At 41.4% G+C, this 23,596-nt stretch overlaps 1 protein-coding gene across 1 annotated transcript in view; it reads left to right on the top strand.

The window, feature by feature from the left end:
* Positions 1 to 23,596, top strand: part of LOC126457144 (protein gooseberry-neuro-like) — a 430,962-nt gene that overhangs the window by 324,047 nt on the left and 83,319 nt on the right. Inside the window, exons 4-6 of the mRNA XM_050093214.1 lie at positions 3,718 to 3,908; positions 9,387 to 9,528; positions 20,085 to 20,283. Of these exons, the coding sequence (XP_049949171.1) occupies positions 3,718 to 3,908; positions 9,387 to 9,528; positions 20,085 to 20,283 (532 nt within the window). The remainder of the gene's footprint in view (positions 1 to 3,717; positions 3,909 to 9,386; positions 9,529 to 20,084; positions 20,284 to 23,596) is intronic.

The following is a 23,596-nucleotide window of genomic DNA, read 5'->3' as shown; positions in this document are numbered from 1 at the left end:
TTTCCAGGAATGTTGATGTACACAGACCATTGCCTCACACATACAGCTTTATGACAGGCTGCACTGTCACGCTGATACAGTCATCGTCTCCAGACTGCTCCTCTACTGCAGGTACCGCACAATACTGTAAAATGTGTTCACCATCTTCCGTATTTGGCGTTTTCTTAAAAGCGCAATAAGGGGCCATACCCCAACCATGGGAAATATCCCAGACCTGAACACCACCTCCTCTTTACTTCACGGGTGGCACTACACATGATGGCAGGTAACGTTCTCCAGATATTCACCAAACGCAAAGCCTTCCATCAGATTGCCACAGGGTTTAGTGTGATTCATTACTCTAGACGACTCGTTTTTCTAGTCATACACTGTCGAGTGGCGTCGCCCTTCACATCACGCCAAGTATCGCTTAGCACTGCCTTCAAAAATGGGTGCCATACGAGGAATTGCTCGAAAACTGTACCCCATCTTTTTTTAACTACCTACACACAGTCATGTGCGTAAAACTTCTCGTAGCACTTGGGAACTCGCAAGTGTTTCCTTCCCCTGATTTATGTGATTTTTTATAACCATTCTCCACAATGCTCGGCGGTTGCTGTCTATCAGTACATGACGTCTAACTGATACTGGTTTAGCTGTGATTGTTCCTTCGCGTTTTCACTTCACAATCACATCACTAACAGTCAACTTTATCAGCTTTATAAGGACTGAAATGTCCTTGGTGAATCTGTTACTCTTGTCACATCCAATGACTAATCCATGTTCAAAGTCACTGAGTTCTTTTGACTGAACTAATCTATATTACAGCTTCTGTGCTGACAACTCAATAATCCTTGCCTCCTTTTATGCTGTTGGCTCCACCTCTCATGACATCTAGTGATCAATTCCACTTTAAATGGGGGTTTTTATCAGATAATGCATATAACTGGAGTATCAAAAAGGACTTTACAAATTTGAAAACTCCAACTGATTTATTCATTTAACGTACAGATATGGTTGTGGTATCGTTTTATAGCAAAACACATTAAGTTTTTTACCTGATAGCTAAACAGGTTCAATGGTTCAAATGGCTCTGAGCACTATGGGACTTAACATCTATGGTCATCAGTCCCCTAGAACTTAGAACTACTTAAATCTAACTAACCTAAGGACATCACACAACACCCAGCCATCACGAGGCAGAGAAAATCCCTGACCCCGCCGGGAATCGAACCCGGGAACCCGGGCGTGGGAAGCGAGAACGCTACCGCACGACCACGAGAAACAGGTTCAATGTGACATACATTAGTTATATAGCACACATCTCATCTGAAACCGATATCTTGCCAAACTTGGCACAGCATATCAGGTATGACCTGTCCAGTTGCGAGGTATATTCGAGCTCTGAGCTCTGGGAGAGAAGGTGGTAAGTCAAAAGATGTCAGATCCGATGAATGTGGGAGCCCTGCAATTGCGCACGTCGGCCCATCCAATTACCTGAAAGCAGAAATTCAGGAAATCAGGCAATACAGTGATAGTGTGGTGGCGTGTCATCTTGTATAAACTTTACACTGCATTATTGCTCATGAACGTCAACCGGGGGAATTGAAAGATTTTACAGCTTATCTAAGTGCGCTATTCCGTTGCTAGTTTTTTGGGAAAAGGAAGGTCTGTAAACGTTGCATTTCCTCAATGAATGAAGCACAGTCCATTTTGAGCTATCACGTTCGTGCTCCAGGGACTTTCGTGGATTTTTCGCTGCCCCAAATCCTACAGTTGTGTTTGCTAGCTTTAATACTTAAAGTGGAAGATAAATTTTCCAATGGAATCTTCGTCCAACTGGTGTAACATTTCCACACAGAAATCCTTAAGAATAATCTTACCAGTGTCTTTTAGTCCTTGCACCATTGTAAACTAGTATGGTTTGAGATGCAACTTTTTTCTTAACGTAGGTGAAACAGTGAATGTGGGACATCCAGCTCTCAAGGAGCACATAGGGTCGATTTTGTAGGACTGTTCACAAAGCTTCGATCTGACTTGCTCCACAACATTGTCAGACGCACGGCGACGACTTGAGGAACTGTTATGTCTTATGAAACATCCAGTTTCAACGAAGCACTCCTGCCACTCATAAATAGTACGACTACTGGCAGAATTTTTCCTACTCTCTACGAAAGTTACATCGCACAGCTGCTTCAGACTTTGATTGTTCAAACCAAAACACGTAGCGAGCACTCTCGGGACTGGTAACGGCAGCCATCTTTGCTGCAACTACAGCTAGCGCTTGCAGTGGCGCGATTCTGTGCTAGCATACCACGTGAATCAAAACTTGACCTATTTTCTTTCAAGATGACACTAAGACCAAGTCAGTCTGTCATACCAATAAGGAGGCATCCTGTATATTTCATCTTATGTACTTTCCCCTTAAGCCTAGTTTACACGACGACATTGGGTTACGCCACGCGTTGCGTGGAATGGGTTGCACGCAAGTGGTTTCATATATGACTGTAGACATGGCGACACTAGTATACACTTCTGTTTCGTGGTTTTGTGGGTCCCTGAGTTGTGTCTGAAATGAAAGTTTTGGCAGCTGCACGCCGCACGAGTTGTGTTGGAGTTGAAGCTTGTTGCATGGAATAGCTGTATAAGGGAAAAGTAAGAAACGCGTTTAGATTGGTGACTGGATGAAGAAAAGACGTCAGCTCGGTTGCTCAGCATCCTTGCTGAAATAATTTATAACGGAAGATCCAAGAAGTTCTTTTAATTATCTTAGAATGTCACCAGAACTGTTCACGTTTCTTCTAAACTGAGTTAATTATGCGATAAGGAATAAAGGTACTGTAATGCATGAAGCACTGTCGCCAGAACGGAAATTACACATCATATTGCGTGCATTACAATCGAGAACACTCGGCATGCTATAAGATACGGTTTTAGTTGGTGATGGCGCTATTTCATTAACACCAATAATTATCAACATTAACATTAGCAACAATAATTACTCGAAGCAGCCCGCATTAAGAAGATACTGGTTTGCAAACTACTCTCTTGAAGATAGATCTTAACAGTGGCAATATTTCAAAATTCTAACATATTTGAATGGCGAGCACTGCAGCGACGTTTTAAATATATGAATATTGAAAAAGAATGCAGCATCTTGAATTTGTATAGCCTTCCCTCCTGTCAACAATATTCATTAACAAAGAGTTGGCCAACTCGAACAGTGGGATTTTAGTCTTAGGAGACGAGAGCATTGCCACAGCTAGAATTACACTTGCTTGTATTTTTCTTAATTCAGTTGTATATGTGCTCCTAACTCTAATTTTGCCCTGCAGCTCAGATATTGTCAAACCATCTATGTTATGATCGCACATGACAGTCTCAGCGGCAGCAATATGTTCCTTATTTTTGTAATCAGCATCACTGAAATCCCACAAACACCTATGCAGAGCATAGATATCCAAAAAGCGAACATAATTCTCCGTTCCCCACTTCATATTTCAGTTTGTCTACACTCTACGAACACGCATAACCTCAAAACTCGTGCAACTAGTGTCGCCAAAGTTGGAACACGCCGAAAGTGTTTAGTTTCACCAACGAGTTGCGCAAACGCGCGGCGCGCATGCGCAGTGGCCGGTAGCGCAGTTGCCTGCAACCTCGTGTCGTCGCGTAAACAAGGCTTTAGTCTCCCTCGTTCTGTATGAAATTCTGATGAATACTAGCGCTTTTCTGTTTCAGGGCGGTGTGATTCGGACACGGAGTCCGAGCCGGGCATCCCACTGAAGCGCAAGCAGCGGAGGTCGCGGACCACGTTCTCCGGAGACCAGCTGGAGACGCTGGAGCGCGCCTTCCAGCGCACGCAGTACCCAGACGTCTATACTCGCGAGGAGCTCGCCCGAAGGACCGGGCTCTCGGAGGCGCGCATACAGGTTTCTTGCTGGTGCATCTGGTCGTGCTGTATCAGCTGCGCCTAACTTACACACACCTCTTGTTCTTACACTGTTAGGACTGATTTCATACGTTTCATTCCAGTAAACCAAATACAGGGTGTTACAAAAAGGTATGGCCAAACTTTCAGGAAACATTCCTCATACACAAAGAAAGAAAATATGTTATGTGGACATGTGTCCGGAAACGCTTACTTTCCATGTTAGAGCTCATTTTATTACTTCTCTTCAAATCACATTAATCATGGAATGGAAACACACAGCAACAGAACGTACCAGCGTGACTTCAAACACTTTGTTACAGGAAATGTTCAAAATGTCCTCCGTTAGCGAGGATACATGCATCCACCCTCCGTCGCATGGAGTCCCTGATGCGCTGATGCAGCCCTGGAGAATCGCGTACTGTATCACAGCCGTCCACAATACGAGCACGAAGAGTCTCTACATTTGGTACCGGGGTTGCGTAGACAAGAGCTTTCAAATGCCCCCATAAATGAAAGTCAAGAGGGTTGAGGTCAGGAGAGCGTGGAGGCCATGGAATTGGTCCACCTCTACCAATCCATCGGTCACCGAATCTGTTGTTGAGAAGCGTACGAACACTTCGACTGAAATGTGCAGGAGCTCCATCGTGTATGAACCACATGTTGTGTCGTACTTGTAAAGGCACATGTTCTAGCAGCACAGGTAGAGTATCCCGTATGAAATCATGATAACGTGCTCCATTGAGCGTATGTGGAAGAACATGGGGCCCAATCAAGACATCACCAACAATGCCTGCCCAAACGTTCACAGAAAATCTGTGTTGATGACGTGTTTGCACAACTGCGTGCGGATTCTCGTCAGCCCACACATGTTGATTGTGAAAATTTACAATTTGATCACGTTGGAATGAAGCCTCATCCGTAAAGAGAATATTTGCACTGAAATAAGGATTGACACATTGTTGGATGAACCATTTGCAGAAGTGTACCCGTGGAGGCCAATCAGCTGCTGATAGTGCCTGCACACGCTGTACATGGTATGGAAACAACTGGTTCTCCCGTAGCACTCTCCCTACAGTGACGTGGTCAACGTTACCTTGTACAGCATCAACTTCTCTGACGCTGACATTAGGGTTATCGTCAACTGCACGAAGAATTGCCTCGTCCATTGCAGGTGTCCTCGTCGTTCTAGGTCTTCCCCAGTCGCGAGTCATAGGCTGGAATGTTCCGTGCTCCCTAAGACGAACGTCTACCTGTTGGGACATCTTCGTTCTGGAAATCTGTCTCGATACAAACGTACCGCGCCACGGCTATTGCCTCGTGCTAATCCATACATCAATAGGCATCTGCCAACTCCGCATTTGTAAACATTGCACTGACTGCAAAACCACGTTCGTGATGAACACTAACCTGTTGATGCTACGTTCTGATGTGCTTGATGCTAGTACTGTAGAACAATGAGTCGCATGTCAACACAAGCACCGAAGTCGACATTACCTTCCTTCCATTGGTCCAACTGGCAGTGAATCGAGGAAGTACAGTACATACTGACGAAACTAAAATGAGCTCTAACATGTAAATTAAGCGTTTCCGGACACATGTCCACATAACATCGTTTCTTTATTTTGTGTGAGGAATGTTTCCTGAAAGTTTGGCCGTACCTTTTTGTAACACCCTGTATAATTTGCAAAGCCATGCCCAAAATGATGGTATGCTCTCGGATTTCCAGTCAGGTGGCAGTACTGAGACACTGCGAAGTTTTGACGAGTGCCGAGTGTCATATTCATTTTCCTCTGGCGAAGCGTCGATGCACTGCGGAAGTTTTTGTGCTTGTAATCGACTGGAAAGGGGGGGGGGGGAGGGGGGTCCTCCTGCTATTCGGGTCGATAGCAGTGAGGAAATAAGGCAAATAGGGCGCAGCGATGGGGTGGTGGAACGAGGGGTGGAGGAGATGGAGGAGGGAGAGAGACACGCGTTTAACGTCTCGTCAACATGGCGCTCGTTAGAGGCGGAGTACACGCTTGGATTACGGAAGGGTGGAGAAAGAAAGCGACCTTCCTCTTTTCAAAGGAACCGTTCCAGTCTATGCCTGGAGCGAGTTAGTGAAATCGCGAAAACCTGCATCTGGATGGCTGGACGAGGACTGAGTCGTCGTCCACCCAAATGCGCTACCTTGCTCGGTGTGAACTGAAGGATCCTCTCCAATAAATAAAGGGACTTCGACAATATCTCGATACTTTGCCAGAAAATGACGAGTATGACAATCGTAGAACTCAAGAGTTCCACTCCACTGAAAACTGGGATACTTTACATCAGTAGTGTACATCTGGAATTCTACCTTCGCCATGCGCCAAATAGAGTGGAACAGTGTAGTATTTTAAATGATTGTTTCAGAAAAGGTGAATCAGTATCGATTTGGCGAGTGACGGTGTGACAGTTTCGCCACCGTAGCTGAGTGGACAGCGCGCTGGTTTGTTATTCCGAGGTGCCCGGGTTCGATTCTGGGTGGGTTGGAGATTTTCTCCGCTCAGGGACTGCGTGTTTGTGTCGTCTTAGTCATTCTCATTTCATCCTTATCGACGCGCAAGTCGCCGAAGTGGCGACCTATATCTCTTACGTCGATCTCTTGTAGAATTTTAGAACATGTTTTTTGCTCGCGTATCATGTCATTTCTGGAAACCCAGAATCTACTATGTAGGAATCAACATGGATTCCGGAAACAGCGATCGTGTGAGACCCAACTAGCCTTATTTGTTAATGAGACCCAGAAAATATTAGATACAGGCTCCCAGGTAGATGCTATTTTTCTTGACTTCCGGAAGGCGTTCGATACAGTTCCGCACTGTCGCCTGATAAACAAAGTAAGAGCCTACGGAATATCAGACCAGCTGTGTGGCTGGATTGAAGAGTTTTTAGCAAACAGAACACAGCATGTTGTTATCAATGGAGAGACGTCTACAGACGTTAAAGTAACCTCTGGCGTGCCACAGGGGAGTGTTATGGGACCATTGCTTTTCACAATATATGTAAATGACTTAGTAGATAGTGTCGGAAGTTCCATGCGGCTTTTCGCGGATGATGCTGTAGTATACAGAGAAGTTGCAGCATTAGAAAATTGTAGCGAAATGCAGGAAGATCTGCAGCCGATAGGCACTTGGTGCAGGGAGTGGCAACTGACCCTTAACATAGACAAATGTAATGTATTGCGAATACATAGAAAGAAGGATCCTTTATTGTATGATTATATGATAGCGGAACAAACACTGGTAGCAGTTACGTCTGTAAAATATCTGGGAGTATGCGTGCGGAACGATTTGAAGTGGAATGATCATATAAAATTAATTGTTGGTAAGGCGGGTACCAGGTTGAGATTCATTGGGAGAGTGCTTAGAAAATGTAGTCCATCAACAAAGGAGGTGGCTTACAAAACACTCGTTCGACCTATACTTGAGTATTGCTCATCAGTGTGGGATCCGTACCAGGTCGGGTTGACGGAAGAGATAGAGAAGATCCAAAGAAGAGCGGCGCGTTTCGTTACCGGGTTATTTGGTAACCGTGATAGCGTTACGGAGATGTTTAATAAACTCAAGTGGCAGACTCTGCAAGAGAGGCGCTCTGCATCGCGGTGTAACTTGCTCGCCAGGTTTCGAGAGGGTGCGTTTCTGGATGAGGTATCGAATATATTGCTTCCCCCTACTTATACCTCCCGAGGAGATCACGAATGTAAAATTAGAGAGATTAGAGCGCGCACGGAGGCTTTCAGACAGTCGTTCTTCCCGCGAACCATACGCGACTGGAACAGGAAAGGGAGGTAATGACAGTGGCACGTAAAGTGCCCTCCGCCACACACCGTTGGGTGGCTTGCGGAGTATCAATGTAGATGTAGATGTAGATGTCAGCTCAAGACTTGCACCAGGCCATTAGGTCTACCCGCCGGCAGGCCCTGGCCACACGACATTTCATTTCACCGCTGTGACAATTTACATAGACGAATGCTCATCTGTTTCACGAAATTCTCTCAACTGAATGTTGTTCAAGCTACAGGAAAAACTCGCCGAAAGGTGTAGCAAGGAATTGAAAACGCTCGTTATCCATCGATGTACACATCCTCTGGTCCTCCTAATGTCTATGTTTCTCAGGCTCATCCATTCTAAAAGTTTGAGAAGAGAAACTCGTGGTTCTTGTTAACCCCTAAGTAGCTGCCATATTTTTCATGAATAATCACTCTGCTCCACGGATAGTTAAATTAACAATAACGCCATGTTTGTACGTAATTTTTTCCTTAACATGAGTTAGTAGACGTGAGGTAGTGTGTTACACCATCGGGAACTAACAACTGAAACTAATAAATTCTTCTGTTACACTGTTTCGAAAATAAGTGTATATGTCAGTGAAGTTTGGGTCTGGCAGTATTTAGGAAAAAACTGTGACAACACTATTCGAGTGCACAGAACTTCGTCATTCCGGTGTAATACAGCATTGTTTGGTGTTCTGATGTCAGACTACTTGCACAGACCTCTTCAGAATCCCCATGGTTCGGACTGATCGTTCCCCCTCTTGCGTTCGCATCAAATCTCACAGGTCATTGATAAATCTGATAGCATCTCAGGAGATATAACTTATTAAGATAAACTGCCGGGAGACCACTATCTTACAACAAAACTTCTACGAAACCTGCCTTCTATGCAAAAAAAAAAAGCTTGGTCATATGTCCTTAAACACGGTATCTCTGCATCAAGAATGAGATTTTTCACAAAGCAAATCGGACAGTGAGAGCCTGATTTGAGCTGTTTCTGGATGGTGTCTTTCGAACCCACTATAAGTTACTTATCTAGATAACGTTCAGGAGTTTTGACATTACAATGCTAATTTAGGCACTGTAAAAGCTTTTCAGTTTTATTATCCTGTGTTTCAAGAAGAGAAAAAAAATTTGTTCTTAGAGTCCTGTTGTCAAAGATTTACTTATTTTCAAAATAACACTTCTGTTTACAATTGGCTCGTATTCAGGACAAAAGCGATTAACATCGCCACCCACAAGTCCAGATTTAGCGTTTACATTGTTTCCATAAGTCCTTTCAGACGGATTCAAATATAGGTTCTTTGTCAAAGCAGCAGATTATTTCCTCATCTCTTCATCTTGCTTTAACTCTATACCGACGAGACATTAATTTAAATGTGCCTCTATACCTGTCCTAACACAATTATCTCATGCATGATTTGTGCAGACATATTTCGTACCATGATTTGCAGCATGTTTATAAAACGGTCACTTTAAGAACGTGATACCTTAATACTGTCAATCTGGAAACTTATGTAGTACCCCTGGCACCCTTCGAAACTGCAGCTAAAGAAACAATAATTTGCCTAAATGTGGGAATACACTTTGTAATAAACTTCGTTAGCTGTACCTAGCTACTAACAATTACTACAGTAAAGCGAACTGTAGTTCATAATATTTTGGCTCCTTCCATGCTTGCAGGTGTGGTTTAGCAACAGACGAGCTCGCTGGCGCAAGCATTGCGGCGCTTCCCAGCAGATGGCGTTCGGAGCTCTGCAGTTGGCTGGCGGTCACAGCGTCTCCGATGTTGCGGCTACAGCTGCAAGCATGCAGGTGTCACAGGGTAAGAGCCAGTACCCATGCGATACACCATTAACTATTGCCTATGACATCATATGCAAACGTTTCCATTATAAGACCAAATTGAAATTTTAACAATCTAGTGACTGGTTTGATGCACCCCACCACAGTTCCTTTCCTGTGCCAACACCTCGATCTCACTGTAGCACCTACAACCAAAGTCCCGAATTATTTGGTAGACATATTACAATTTATAGCTTCCCTTACAGTTTTTGCTCTCTATGCCTCCGTCTTGTAGCATGGGAGGTGTTCCCTGAAATCGCAACACATCTCCTATCATAGCGTCCCATGGTGTTTTCCACACATTGCTTTCCTCGCCGTTTCTGCTGAAGTCCTATTCATTTCTTATCATACCAGCCCACTTAATTTTCAGCATCCTTCTATAAAAGTACATCTCAAACGCTTCAATTCTCATCTTTTCCATTTTCCCACAGGGTGATTTACTTTCAAACAGTGCTTTGCCTCAGACGTACGTTCTCTGATGTTTCTTCCTGAAATTAAGATATGCACTGAGGTGACCAAAAATCATAGGTTAGCGATATGCACACATGCAAAAAAATGGTTCAAATGGCTCTGAGCACTATGGGACTTACCATCTGAGCTCATCAGTCCCCTAGAACATACATAACTAACCTAAGGACATTACACACATCCATGCCCGAGGCAGGATCCGAACCTGCGACTGAAGCGCTTAGAATCGCTCGGCCACTGCGGCCGACCCTGCACACATGCAGATGGGGGTAGTAACACATACACAAGGTATGAAAAGGCAGTGCATTGGCGGACCTGTCATTTGGATACAGGTGATTCATATGAAAAGGTTTCCGGGAAGTTTATGACCGCACGACGGAAATTAACAGACTTTTAACGCAGAATCGTAGCTGGAGCTAGACCCATGGGATATTCCATTTCGGAAATCGTTAGGGAACTCAGTATTCCGAGATCCACAGTGTCAAGAGTGTGTCGAGAACATCAAATTTTAGACATTACTTCATACCACAGGCAACGCAGTGGCCGACTGCCTTCACGTAACGACCGAGAGCAGCGGTGTTACGTGGAATTGTCAGCGCTAAAAGACAAGCAACACTGCATGAAACAACCACAGAAATCAGAGTGGAACGAACGAACGTATTCGTTAGGAAAATGCGGCAAAATTTGGCGTTAATGGGCTATGACAACAGACAACCGACGTGAGTTCCTTTGCTAACAGCACGACATTGCCTGAAACGCCTCTTCTGGGCTCGTGATCCTAGACGATTGGAAAACCGTGCCCTGGTCAAATGAGTTCCAATTTCAGTTAGTAAGAGCTGATGGAAGAGTTCAAGTGTGGCGCAGATCCCACGAATCCATTGACTCAAGCCGGCCGGGGTGGCCGAGTGGTTCTAGGTGCTGCAGTCTGAAGCCGCGCGACCGCTACGGTCGCAGGTTCGAATCCTGCCTCGAGTATGGATGCGTGTGATGTCCTTAGGTTAGTTAGTTTTAAGTAGTTCTAAGTTCTAGGGGACTGATGACCACAGCAGTTAAGTTCCATAGTGCTCAGAGCCATTTGAACCATTGACTTAAGTCGTCAACAAGACACTGTGCTTGGTGGTGCTGACTCTATATTGATGTGGGCTGTGTTTACATGGAATGGACTGAGTCCTCTGGTCCAACTGAGCCAATCATTGATTGGCTACTTGGAGATCATTTGCAGCCACTCATGGACTTCATGTTACGAAACAGCGATGGAATTTTTATGGATCACAATGCGCCGTGGCATCGGGCCGCAACTGTTGACGATTTGTTTGTAGAACATTATGGACAATGCGAGCGAATGATTTGGCCAACCACATTGCCCGACTTGAATCTCATCGAACATTTATAGGACGTAGTCGAGAGATCAGTTCATGCACAAAATCCTGCACCGGCAACATTTTTGCAATGATGGACGACTACAGAGACAGCATGGCTCCATATTTCTGCGGGGGACTTCCAACGACTTGCTGAGGCCATGTAACGTCGAGTTACTGCACTACACTGGGCAAAAGACGGTTCAACACGGTTTTAGGAGGTATCCCATGAATTTTGTCACCTCATTGTATATTTGACAACGGTATGGCCTGTTTACCTGTTCTACTCTGCTTTTTATATTCTCCTTACTTCGCCCATAACGCTTCGTTTGGCTTACAACGTAGAATAATTCAGGAACTTGGTCTACTACACGATCCCCAAATTTTTATATAAAGCTTATCGCTAATCTCATTTGTGCTACTCCTCGTTACTTTCGCCTTTCTTTCGTTTACTCTTGTCCCAGATTCTCAACTCATTATATTATTCATTGAGTTTAACAGGTTCAATAATCCATCCTTACTTTCACTAAGGAAAGCACCGTAACGCCATCAGTGAATTTTATCATTGACATCACTTCACCGTGAATTAATGCCCACTCCTGAAACTTTCTTTTATTTATGTCAGTGCTCCATCGAAATACAAATTAAATCCATACGTTTGACACAGCAGAGAAAAATCCTTGCTGTACGCTCTTCATGCTCCGAGCACTTTTGTCTACGACCACCATTCTTATTGTTTCCTCTTGGTTCCTGTACAGATGATGTTTCCCGCCTTTCCCTAGGGTCTACACCTATTTTTCTAATAATTCCAAATATCCTGCAACATTTTACGTCATCGGATGCTCTTTATACGACGGTGTCTTGTTTTTTTTAAAACTCTTGTCTCTATTATCAAGTACAACTTCAATACTGCCTCTCTGGTACCGTCATCTTTCCTGAAGCCAAACTGATCGTCATCTAACAGATCCCTAATTTTCTTTTCATTTCATCTGTATATTATTCTTGCAAACCACTTCAATGTACGAGTACACTTAATGTGCGATAGTTTTCACATTTATACGCCTTTGATATCTTTCGGATTTTGTGGACATTCTTCCGAAAATTCGACTGCATATCTTTTATATCCCACACGATTACTTGAATAATCATTTGGGTGTCACTTCCTGCAATGATCTGAGAAATATTGCAGGAGTAATATCTATGCTCTCCAGTCACTCTCTTACATCACATATGGTGTGCTCCATGTCGTGTCTGGTAGTTATAAACATGTCTACTGCTTCAGGTCAATGACAAATACCTACTGTTGTCATAAACATATACAAAAACAGCCTGAACATCTTACAAAAAATTCCATGAAAACTGAATGTTTGAAGGTCACGAAAAGGATTTTTGATACTAGACAGTCACTGGCTGCTGAAGCCTAAGGGTTGCATTTCTCTCTCCCTACAGTCCCAGCAGAAATGGGTTCTTGACACACCACATGCAAGTCGGTTTCTGATTCTGTGGACGCAACGTGACGCCCATTTGTCAAACACTTATGGTCATCTGGTGCGGCGATTTGTACGTGAGGAAACATCGTCTCTGCAGTACTGAAGATTCATTGGAGACAGTGTTGTGTTCGGAAACCCTATTTCTTGTGCAATGTCCGATATCCTAGGGCTCATTCAGCTTACAACGATTATTAGACTGCCCTCTTCATCGGAACTTCCTACCTGGTATGCCTTATCATTGTACCCGCGTCCTCAGTGAACTTCAAATGCTTCTCATCATTCCTCAATACTTCAGTAATCCGTTTCCTTTCTCGCTGATTCTTCCGGGAGATTCTCTTAACTGTAGGCTACTCTTCTTCATAATTAAAGTGTGATCTGAGTCTACATCTGCACCTGGGTACGCCTTAAAATACATCATCAGATTTCGGAATCCTACCTGTCCATGATGTAACCCATCTGGAGCCTTCCAATGTCTCTGGGTCTATCTGTGTACACCTCCTCCTCTTATCATTCTTGGACAGAGTATTCGCTATTACCAGCTGAAATTTATTGCAGAACTAAAACAGTCTTTTCCCCCTTTATTCCTAGTGCCAAGTCCATATTCTCACGTAACCCATTCTTCTATTTCTTATCTCACAAGCACATTCCAATCTCCCACAATTATTAGATTTTCATCTCCTTTCACACACTGAATTAAAACTAAACTAAACTCCTCCTGTACAGGCCATGAAGGCCCAAAGGTACCGACTGGCCGCCGTGTCATCCTCAGCCCACAGGCGTCACTGGATGCAGATATGGAGGGGCATGTAGTCAGCACACCGCTCTCCCAGCCGTATGTCAGTTTCCGAGACCGGAGCCACTACTTCTCAATCAAGTAGCTCCACAGTTTGCCTCACAAGGGCTAAGTGCACCCCGCTTGCCAACAGCGCTCGGCAGACCGGATGGTCACCCATCCAGGTGTTAGCGCAGCCTGACAGCAATTAACATCGGTGATCTGACAGGAACCGGTGTTACCACTGCGGCAAGGCTGGTGGCACATACTGAATTACTCTTTCAAAATCGTCATATACTTTCTCTATCAATTCGTCTGCTTGCAACATTGGCATTTATATCTGAACTAATGTTGTCGGCCTTGATTTACTGGCGAATGTGATGAGAAGAACTCAGTCACTGAACTGTTAACAGTTGCTCATTTGCTGATGTGCTTTCCCATTGTTACTCAATCATACTCCCGTTATACTATTTTCTGTTGCTGTTGATTTTACCCTTTATTTGCCTAAACAGAAATCCTCAACGTCTTTCCATTTCACTTCAATGACCCCCACTGTATCTAGACTGAGCCTTTCCATTTCTCTTTTCAGAGTTTGTAGCTCTTCTATTCTGACATTCCATGCTGCAACACAGAGAATGTAATCCCATTATTGGTTATTTCACCTTTTTCTCATGGCCACCTTCTCTTAGCGGTTCACTAACAGAGAACCAAACTGGGGACTAACCCAGAATCTTTTGCCAATGAAGAGATCACCATCAAACTTTTCGGGGCAGTTGCCCACCCTAAGAGCAAGAGAGTGCCCTGAACCTCTATCCACTCCTCTGCCCTCTTTGACAAGATCCTTGCCAGAGCAAGGGTGACTTCTTTAGCCAGAAACTTCAGCTGCTACTGTAATAGATTTGTATTCAAAATTTAAGCAGTGGCTGGGAACAAATCCAGGAAACAGAATGTTTTGGTTATTAGTAAAAGACACTATCTTTAGATCACAGTAAGCATCTTATGCACCCACACAACACAAACCTTATTCACTCAATTAATTTAACTGAAAAACAATTAAAATCTTTTAAAATTAATAGTAAGTCAATATTCTGCCTACTGCCCGCAAGGATTCCATTCATAAACATTGTCCTCACTCACTAAAGCTAACATCTGATTATGTTCGACCTTTCACCTCTCAGTTTATGTACCATTCAGTTTTAATTCTTGCAGTTCATCCACTGATTATATTTGTGATACAGGCACTCTACATCTCTTTGTTGATTTTAACCCCAATATACTTACTTCAGTGATGTCTGTATAAATTCATTGTTAATTTTCTTACCATATGTTACTGGAGTTTCCTTTTTTTATTCCAGAATGTTATTGTGACTTGTCTCCACATACAGGTACCTTCTGCATCGAACAAATTTTGTTCTTTCTGTTCCCCAAATGTCGACTCTTCATACCACATATTAAACTATACCAAACTTGTCATATGTTCCTTACTTCTATGTTAATTTGTTCTTTTAATAACTTTCTTTCATGTATGTAAGTTTATTTAGTCATTACTGTTCTTTTAATGTCCCATAAGACTCTCAGTAACTGTAGTACCAAGGGACAAAATTTGTTTATGTGGTTACTGAATCATATTTCTACATATACATATACGTCTCCATTCGTACTCTGCAAACCACTCTGAAGTACATGCAGGAGTTTATTTCCCATCAGGAACCAATGACCTCACAGTTTAGTCTCTTCATCCCTCTTTTAAACCAACCAACCAACTAACCAACCAACTTCCCATCATAACACATATTAGAGCTTCTTTCCTTTTTATTTGTGTTTAGAGCATGGAATGAAATGATTGCTTCAAGGCCTGCATATGCCCATAATTAGTCTATTGTTGTCTTTGCAATCCCTACAGGAGTGATAAGTAGGGGCTGTAGTAGTTTTCTAGATAAGTAGGCTTTGATGGGGTAATTGCCATCTGTCTTCATACATCTGCTAGCTAAGGTCTTTTAGTGTTTCCATAATGCACTTCTGTGGGTCAAACGATGCTGTTACAATCCATGCTGTCCTTCAACGTTTATTTTCAATATCCGCTGTTAGTCCAATATGGTACGGGTCCTACACACTTAAACAGTATTCTACGATGGAACTCATGAGAGTTTTTATTATTATTATTATTATTATTATTATTATTATTATTATTAAGTCTGCTCATTGACTTGTAGCATTTCCCCAGTACAATAGCTTCTGCATCCAGAGTTTCATTTTTCTGAGATATGGACATTAAATTGGAAAACCATTCATGATCTTGAGGTGAACAAGAGATGGAAGCTATTGTGGCAGGGCACTCAATGATATAATTGTAACAACTTATCAAATTTGAAAATCTGAGTGTGGGAATTGATTGTGGAATATGTACAGATGGATGACCAACTAGTCTCACAGTGACATAATTTAATAAAATATTTAGAGTTTCCAGCCATGTTAAGTGTTAATACATCCACTGGCTTATGGTTAAATGCTTCTCAGCTTTTATCAATTGATTAGACCATAGACATGGCAGAACAGTCTTGGACTGAACATGAGAGGAGTCTGCTATTACGCTGTCTACAAAATTGATGGTAACTGAACATGCTTTGGAAAATGAACATAAAACTGGATAAATGACATCTCTATCACCATGAAGGAAGTCTCTGAGATAGCCTTATAAAAAAAGCTATAGAGATCAAAATATCTAATTACACTCTTGATGTAGATAACGGTTTGAAGCTGAGTACAGTGTGGAATCCAGTTGAATCAAAGTTAAAGCAAGTATATCAGAAGTGGATGTAAGCTTTGGCTTACACAGTGATGAACTGAACACTGTTCATGTCACAGACAGTACCACAGTTATTTAAGGATAAGGCCAGCAACCACATGAAGGTCAGTTACCACTTGGCTGAAAGCTCATGGGTGGAAGCCTCAGAAGACTTTTTTATGTACAGGTGGTTCCAATCATCCATTTGAACATAACTCCCATTACTGTTAACTTTTCTGTTTTTGTATCTCTCTTACATTTTCTTTCCTTTACTGCTTCTTTTTTATCCCTTCATTTGCTTTTACTTTCCTTTTTCTCTGCTGCTCCTCATGTATTTTTCCTACGTGCTTCAATGTTCAGTATTCCCTTCTGTTACTTTTTATTTCTCTGCCAGTGTAACTTTACAGCTTTTATATCCCATCTGTTGCTATCATTTCATTTGTTTATCCTCTGCTCTTGTCCTCTTCTCGACCATCTCTACAACTGATTGGTCAGTACAGAAGATTGCTGTGGGGAGGACCTGGGTTCAGTTTCTGATCCTACCAGGAATTTTTCATTGGTGGGAGGACTGGAGCAAGATTCGCTCGGCCTTGTGATATCAGTTGCAGGACTACTTGAGTGAGTAGTAGTGGCTCCAAGGTCTGAAAAACTGACAATGGCTGGGAGAATGTGTGTGACCCATACCCTCCATACTGCACCCAAGTGATGCCATTTGTTGAGGATGACAGAGTGACTGGCTGTTTCCGATTGTCCCGTCTGTGATGAGTGGTGAAGCTCAGCTGTTTTTCCCACATCCTCTACTTTGGTGAATGGTTCTTGAGAGCTTCTCATCTTAAACCCAAGTAGTTTCAGTTCCTGTCTTTTGGCAAAAAAGTAGCTGTTGGCCCTGAAAACTAGAATGTGTATTACCTGTTTTTTTTTTGTTTTTTTTTTTGTTATACCTTTGTCAGTTACTGTTTTGTAAGTTTAGTTACATTTTGAACTTTCTTTCCCTTATAGGACATATTATTTGTGTAATCTACAATTTACACATAGTATATAAAATTCACCATAGTGTTGTAAAACTTTTGATAAGAAGTAAACAACATAAAAATGCAGCACAAAAGCTCACTTATACCCAGAATCTGTTCAGTGATCAAAAGACATCTCCTTCCTTTTCACACAAAAGCAAAAATATCAGTGGGCGTGCTACTACCTATAGCAAATGACTACATGAGACTTTCAAGCTTTCTCTGCCTGTCCCTATTAATATGACACATCATTTCTCCAAAGCATCAAACACGAGTAAAAATAGTGAGAAAATTGTACTCTGTGTCTGATGACAACATGAGACATTATCTACATATCAGCTGCTGTAATAGTGTACTAACCTCTTGTGCAGAGCACTGATGACATTTTGTCATTTATTTGATCATCATCCTGTCAGTAAGCATGTCACAGCTATGTATATTCACATCAAAATTGTACAAACATCATCAGAAGCATTAATGACTGAATATCATATAATTTCGTATCTCTAAAACTGTCTACTCAAAGTCAATGTCATTCCTTAGAGATTTGTAGAGTTTTTGACCATTTAAACAATTTATATTTCAATATAGAAAGTAATCTAAAACATTACTGATTTTTGAGTTCACTATGCTCACCAGTTTTTACACACTATGCTTTTCTTTCTCCATGGGGTCAGAATTTCTAAATATGTTTAGCTGTCAAGAGGACAATGCATGAAGCCTTCAGTGATGCCTTAGCAAAATCTTGTCAAAGTATTCCTCAAAATAAAATTAAAAAGAAAGGTCTGGTTATATGTAAAGGCTGTCAGTAATGCCAAAAATATTATCAGACACTCATAGATGATAAAGGAATTGAAAAGAAGAAATGCTGAACTCAGTTTTTAATTTTTTTTATTAATGAAGATACACAGGTTTACACCTCACACCACTGCAAAGGTGTGGTATAATATTAGTGTCAGTGGCATTGAGAGACGTCTAAAATCTCTCAAACTGAACAAGGTCCTAGGGCTTAGTGGGACCCTTGTTAGATTCTATATGGTATTTGCAGCTGAGTAGCTTCCATTTTAACCACAATATACACTAGATCACTTGAACAGAACGCTGTGCCCACAGAGTGAAAGAAAACACAGGTCACACCCACCTACAAGAAAGATAGCAGATCCACAAAACTTGTGCCCAATTTCACTGGCACCTATCTGTTGTGGAATCCTTGACCATGTTCTGAACTGAAACAGTGTGAATTATCTCAAAACAGAATGACCAAAAACATCAGTCCTGTGAAACACAAACTGCACTTTTCTCACAAGACACTCTGAAAGCCATGGATCAGATCAGAGTCACTGACAGAATTATATGTAATTTCAAGCATACTCCAGAGAAATGTGTTGGGAGACTTATTGCTCTTTTGTATATTTATTTCCTGGTAGACAATAATAATAATAACCCCAGAATTTCTGCACATGAGCAGTCACCTGCAAAGAATTACTCTATGAAAAGAGTTGCAGATATATCTTTGATAAGATTCCAAAGTGGTGAAAAGGTTGGCTAATTGCATTAAATATACAGGAATGTGAAATAATGTACTTTATAAAATACATAAATACAAGTATCTGGTTGTAATAATAGGGTGGGATATGAAATGGAATGATCACATGGCTTTCAGTGTGTCATGTGAGAAAAGTGCAGTTTGGGTTTCACAGGATTGATGTTTTTGTCATTCTGTTTGAGATAACTCACTTTGTTTCAGTCCAGAATATGCTCAAGGATTCTACAATAGACAGGTGCCAGTGAGATTGGGCACAAATTATGTGAATCTGCTATCTTTCTTGTAGATGGGTGTGACCTGTACTTTCTTTCAGGCACTGGGTACAGCATCCTGTTCAAGTGATCTAGGTGTAGCTAAGACAGGTGTCAGACTTTAGATCCTTGACAGCATACTTGAAAAATTCAATCTATAAAAGAGACAAATCACTTGCACATCCCATCTTAGAATATTGCTCAGTGTGTGGGACTCTTACAATAAGGACTAACAGGGAATACTGAGTGTATATATAGAAGCGGGGCAAGTATGGCAACAGCTTTGTCTGGCTTCTTGCAAAGTTTCAAGAACCAATATTAAATGAACAATTAGAAATATTCTTCAGCCCCTATGTATCACTCCCAAAGGGACTGAAAAGACACCATTAAACTAGCTACCATGTGCACAGAGGCATTTAAGCAGTCATTCTTCCTACATTACACACACAATTCGAATGGGAACAAACTTTACTTGGGACATTGCTAAATATCCTCTGTCATGCACTTCACATTAATTTGCAGATTATGTATGTATAACTAGAGAGAGACTATCTGCAAAGTGCTGTATGTATTCTAATAATCCTGTAACAGTGTGGTGTGGACCTGTTACCCATGACTATCTCCCGTTTCTACATTTTAATTTGATTGTAATAAATCTGAAAATGGACAGCGCTTTGTGTGAAATCTCATGCTGTATATGCCAGAACATAAACAGCACAGTTCTCCAAAAGCATAACTAAATTTTCTTTCATACTGATGAATGAAATTACCAATGTGGAACATAATTATTACATAGCATTCAGTTTCTATTCTACTTGAGTTGCATGTGGCTTAATGCCTCTGTATTTCTGGACAGGAGCTCATATGGCTGGATGTATGAGCTCTAGCTGGATGAGACCAACTGCAGGCTACCAGACCCAGTCCAGCTTCCTGCCCAGCTGCCAGCAGCAAACATCAGATCAGTTTGATTACCAGCAGGTAGCAGCTGACATGTGGGGATCAAGGATGTCTGGTGAACAACAGTGGACTCATCATTTTGGCCTTGACAGCTATGGGTATGTCAGTTCAACTGAACAACATAAATATGATCTCAAACATATCCTAATATAGTCAGTAATGTGAACTAAGCTGTAATGCTTTGGTATTTAATTACCAGAAAAAAATTTTTTAAAGCTAATTGTAGGCTGCAGCAAAGCACTTGTGATTCAACCTCTTTGGACAAATATCTTGGTAAGGAAGATTGCCAATTAATAGTTAAGGGTGCAGGTAACAATTTGACTTAGTTGATGATGTCATCAATTACATTAGTCAGATGATACCTGAATAGACATACTGAGGATGGACAAAAATACACCAAAAACACAACACATTACCATACCTTTTATATAATGTGGGAGAACCACTGGCATTCAAAACAGCTTCCAGTCATCTTGGAATGGATGAATACAGGTCCTGTATAGTTTTCAAGGGAACCTTATACCATTACACCTGCAAAATAGTAACATGTACTGGTAATGATGATGAAGGTGGATAGGGATCACGCACCCTTCTCTCCAAAGCAGATCACAAAGGCTCAATTATACTGATATGTGGTGACTGTGGTTGCCACGGGAGATGTAACAACCCATTATTGTGCTGACAAAACCAGTTCTGGATGATGTAGGCTGTGTGAATAGGACCCCAGTTGTCTTGGAAAGCAACATCACAGTTGGGAACAAATGTTGTACCATGAGACTGATTTGATTAGCCAAAATGGTCACATAATCCTTGGCAGTAATGCAAGCTTGCAAAGCAACCATGAAAACCCTGGAATACAATGATACGGCTGCTGAAATCATCACCAAACCTGCACCATGTTTCAGTCTTGAGATGTAAACTCAGACAGAAGTAGGAAACAGTGTGAAACAAGGCTCATCTGACCAAACAACATTCTTCCATTGCACCATAGTCTATGTTTTAAGGCACCAGCACAATGTTTTCCAGTTATGGGCATTTGCATCACTATTATTCCCTCCTTAAGGAATTCCTTTGGTGTTGTTCCGGTGCTGACAAGTTCTTTGCTCTCCCTGTGATACAAATTGTCGATACAATGCCCCTTGAAACACCAAATACTTCTGCTCCTTTGCTTATGCAAGCATCAACCATATGAGCCCCAACAATTTGCCCACATTTGAGTTCACTTAGGTCTGACATAATGCACTCACAAGTACACAGAAAACTGTTCTGACCATGGCTGACACTGGCAACTCATTGAGGACATTGCATAGGTGCCATTCATGGTGAAATACAACAGCATCAACTAGAGGCTTGGCCAGAACTTGTATTTGTTTTCAAGTAAGCATTTCTCATGGTGTTTCCATTCTTTTGACCAACTCTAATACAAGTGGTTCACAGTTAACAGCATTACTCTCACAAAAACTTGTATTATGCAACTTCAAACATGCAATAATGATGTTGAGCAGCACAAGTGAACTTGAATGTTCATTCACTAAATAAAGCACAGTGTGTATAATTCCTTAGGGTCCAACTGGATAACAAGTTAAAATGAACTCAGCATTTGGATAAGGCAATTGAGAAGCTCAGCTCACTTTGTTATGTGCTTAAAGCATCTGCCATTGTGTTGACATAGCATAAGGGTGTTGGCTTATTTGACAAATTTTCATTCTCTGTTTTATAGAATTATCTTTTGCCACAGTGCACCTAAAGTAAAGTAAAGTGTCTGTTCAGCAGAAGAAAACAGTAAGAATGTAGTGTAAAGGGGGTAACCATACATCTTTCGGAAGTGTTTTTAAGGATCTTTACATTTACTTCCCAATATATTTACGCCTTAATGGATTTTATTGTTGAAAATAAGAGTCAGTTTCAAGTGAACTGTGATATACACAGCTACAATGCAAGGTACACACAAAAATTTCATGCCTCTTCGTCAAGGGTTCACCTTGGAGTTGTATACTCTAGTAGTAAGATATTCAACAACTTTCTGTCTAACATAAAGCAAAAAATCAGGAACTGCTAAAGAAAATTAAAAACATACCTAATTAGCCACTTTTTCCATAAATTATTCCAATATCTGGAATCAGTGGCTGAAAATTTCTGTGAGCTAAATGGCAAGTAGTAGTGTTTGTTGCAAAACTGTATGTCATACAATAATGTACCATAAACATGACTTGGTATTAATGCATGTTAAAAATTTTCTCTGTAAAAACCCTTGCAATCATAAATATCAAGCTGCTAATAGTAGCTGAGTAATACAACTGCGGAGGCTGTAGCATTTTTCAAAGTAGCATCGCCCTTACTAATTTATTTGAGTAACTTTAAATGCGATAAGTGCAAAAATCACTAAGCAGTATAGTGACAGCTTATCATGAACACAGTATAAACATTATGTTCCTTTGATGTCTTTGTCTCACATCCTTGAATGATCTCCTTCTTGATAGGATGCACAGAATGTGATAAATGAATGAAAGACTGAATAATGAAACTGTTGGTCTGAAGAAACATTCATTTACTATCATCTATCAAAATATAGGAAGCCTCACAAGCCAAAAGGGTGGACTCGAGAAAATGAAAGAGAAAAACTATCAGTAAATATGTTTGTCAAAACACCACTTCAAAGTCATTGAAATTGAACAGATATAAATCGAAATATGCACAACTTAAAAAGAGAATGGCAATACATGTAAAAATCAGTGTTGACTCTCAACCCCTGGTTAGTGACTGATTTGCTACAGCTTTTCAAATGCTGTACACAAAGTCTATCTGGAGACAAACAAACTAGTAGTATTAACAGTATACAATGCCAGTGGAAACTGTCTTAAGTTTTATCAAGCAGTTAGAGTGTGTGTTAAGTAGATTGTGTAGACTTAACTGATGTCCCATTATTTGTGAAGACATTAATTTTTATCTACTGTTAGGTGCCACTGACGAAAGACATCTAGAGATTCTGATATTCAACTTTCTCATAATGTAAGTTCCGACAACAGTTGAGGCTTATAATGCAGCATCCAATGCAGGGCCAGATCAAGAACACTTTAAAGCGACATATCGTTTGGTGCCCTCCCCATAAGCAATGCATCATTTGCCCCCCCCCCCCCCCCCCTCTCCTCATTCATCTTCCCTTATACATTAGTTGTCATCCCTTGGGCTCTTAATAAAACTTTATAAAAATATATCTTAATCTAGTGAGCTCGGAAATAGATTGTTTTCACAACTAATTATAACAAACACTGAGTACAGATCCCGCCCAAGGAGCACCTCTGGTGTCCCTCTCATCATGGTGCCACTCCTGGCTGCTTGTGTCACTTGGACCTTAGAGAAGCCAGTATTTCTAGATCCAGCTACTTTCAGTTATAAAAATGTAATTTCCTT

The sequence above is a fragment of the Schistocerca serialis genome, chromosome 2 (assembly GCF_023864345.2).
Source record: "Schistocerca serialis cubense isolate TAMUIC-IGC-003099 chromosome 2, iqSchSeri2.2, whole genome shotgun sequence".
Taxonomy (NCBI): Eukaryota; Metazoa; Arthropoda; class Insecta; order Orthoptera; family Acrididae; genus Schistocerca; species Schistocerca serialis.
Note: the sequence above shows the minus strand (reverse complement) of the source record. Positions and strands in the feature narration are given on the sequence as shown.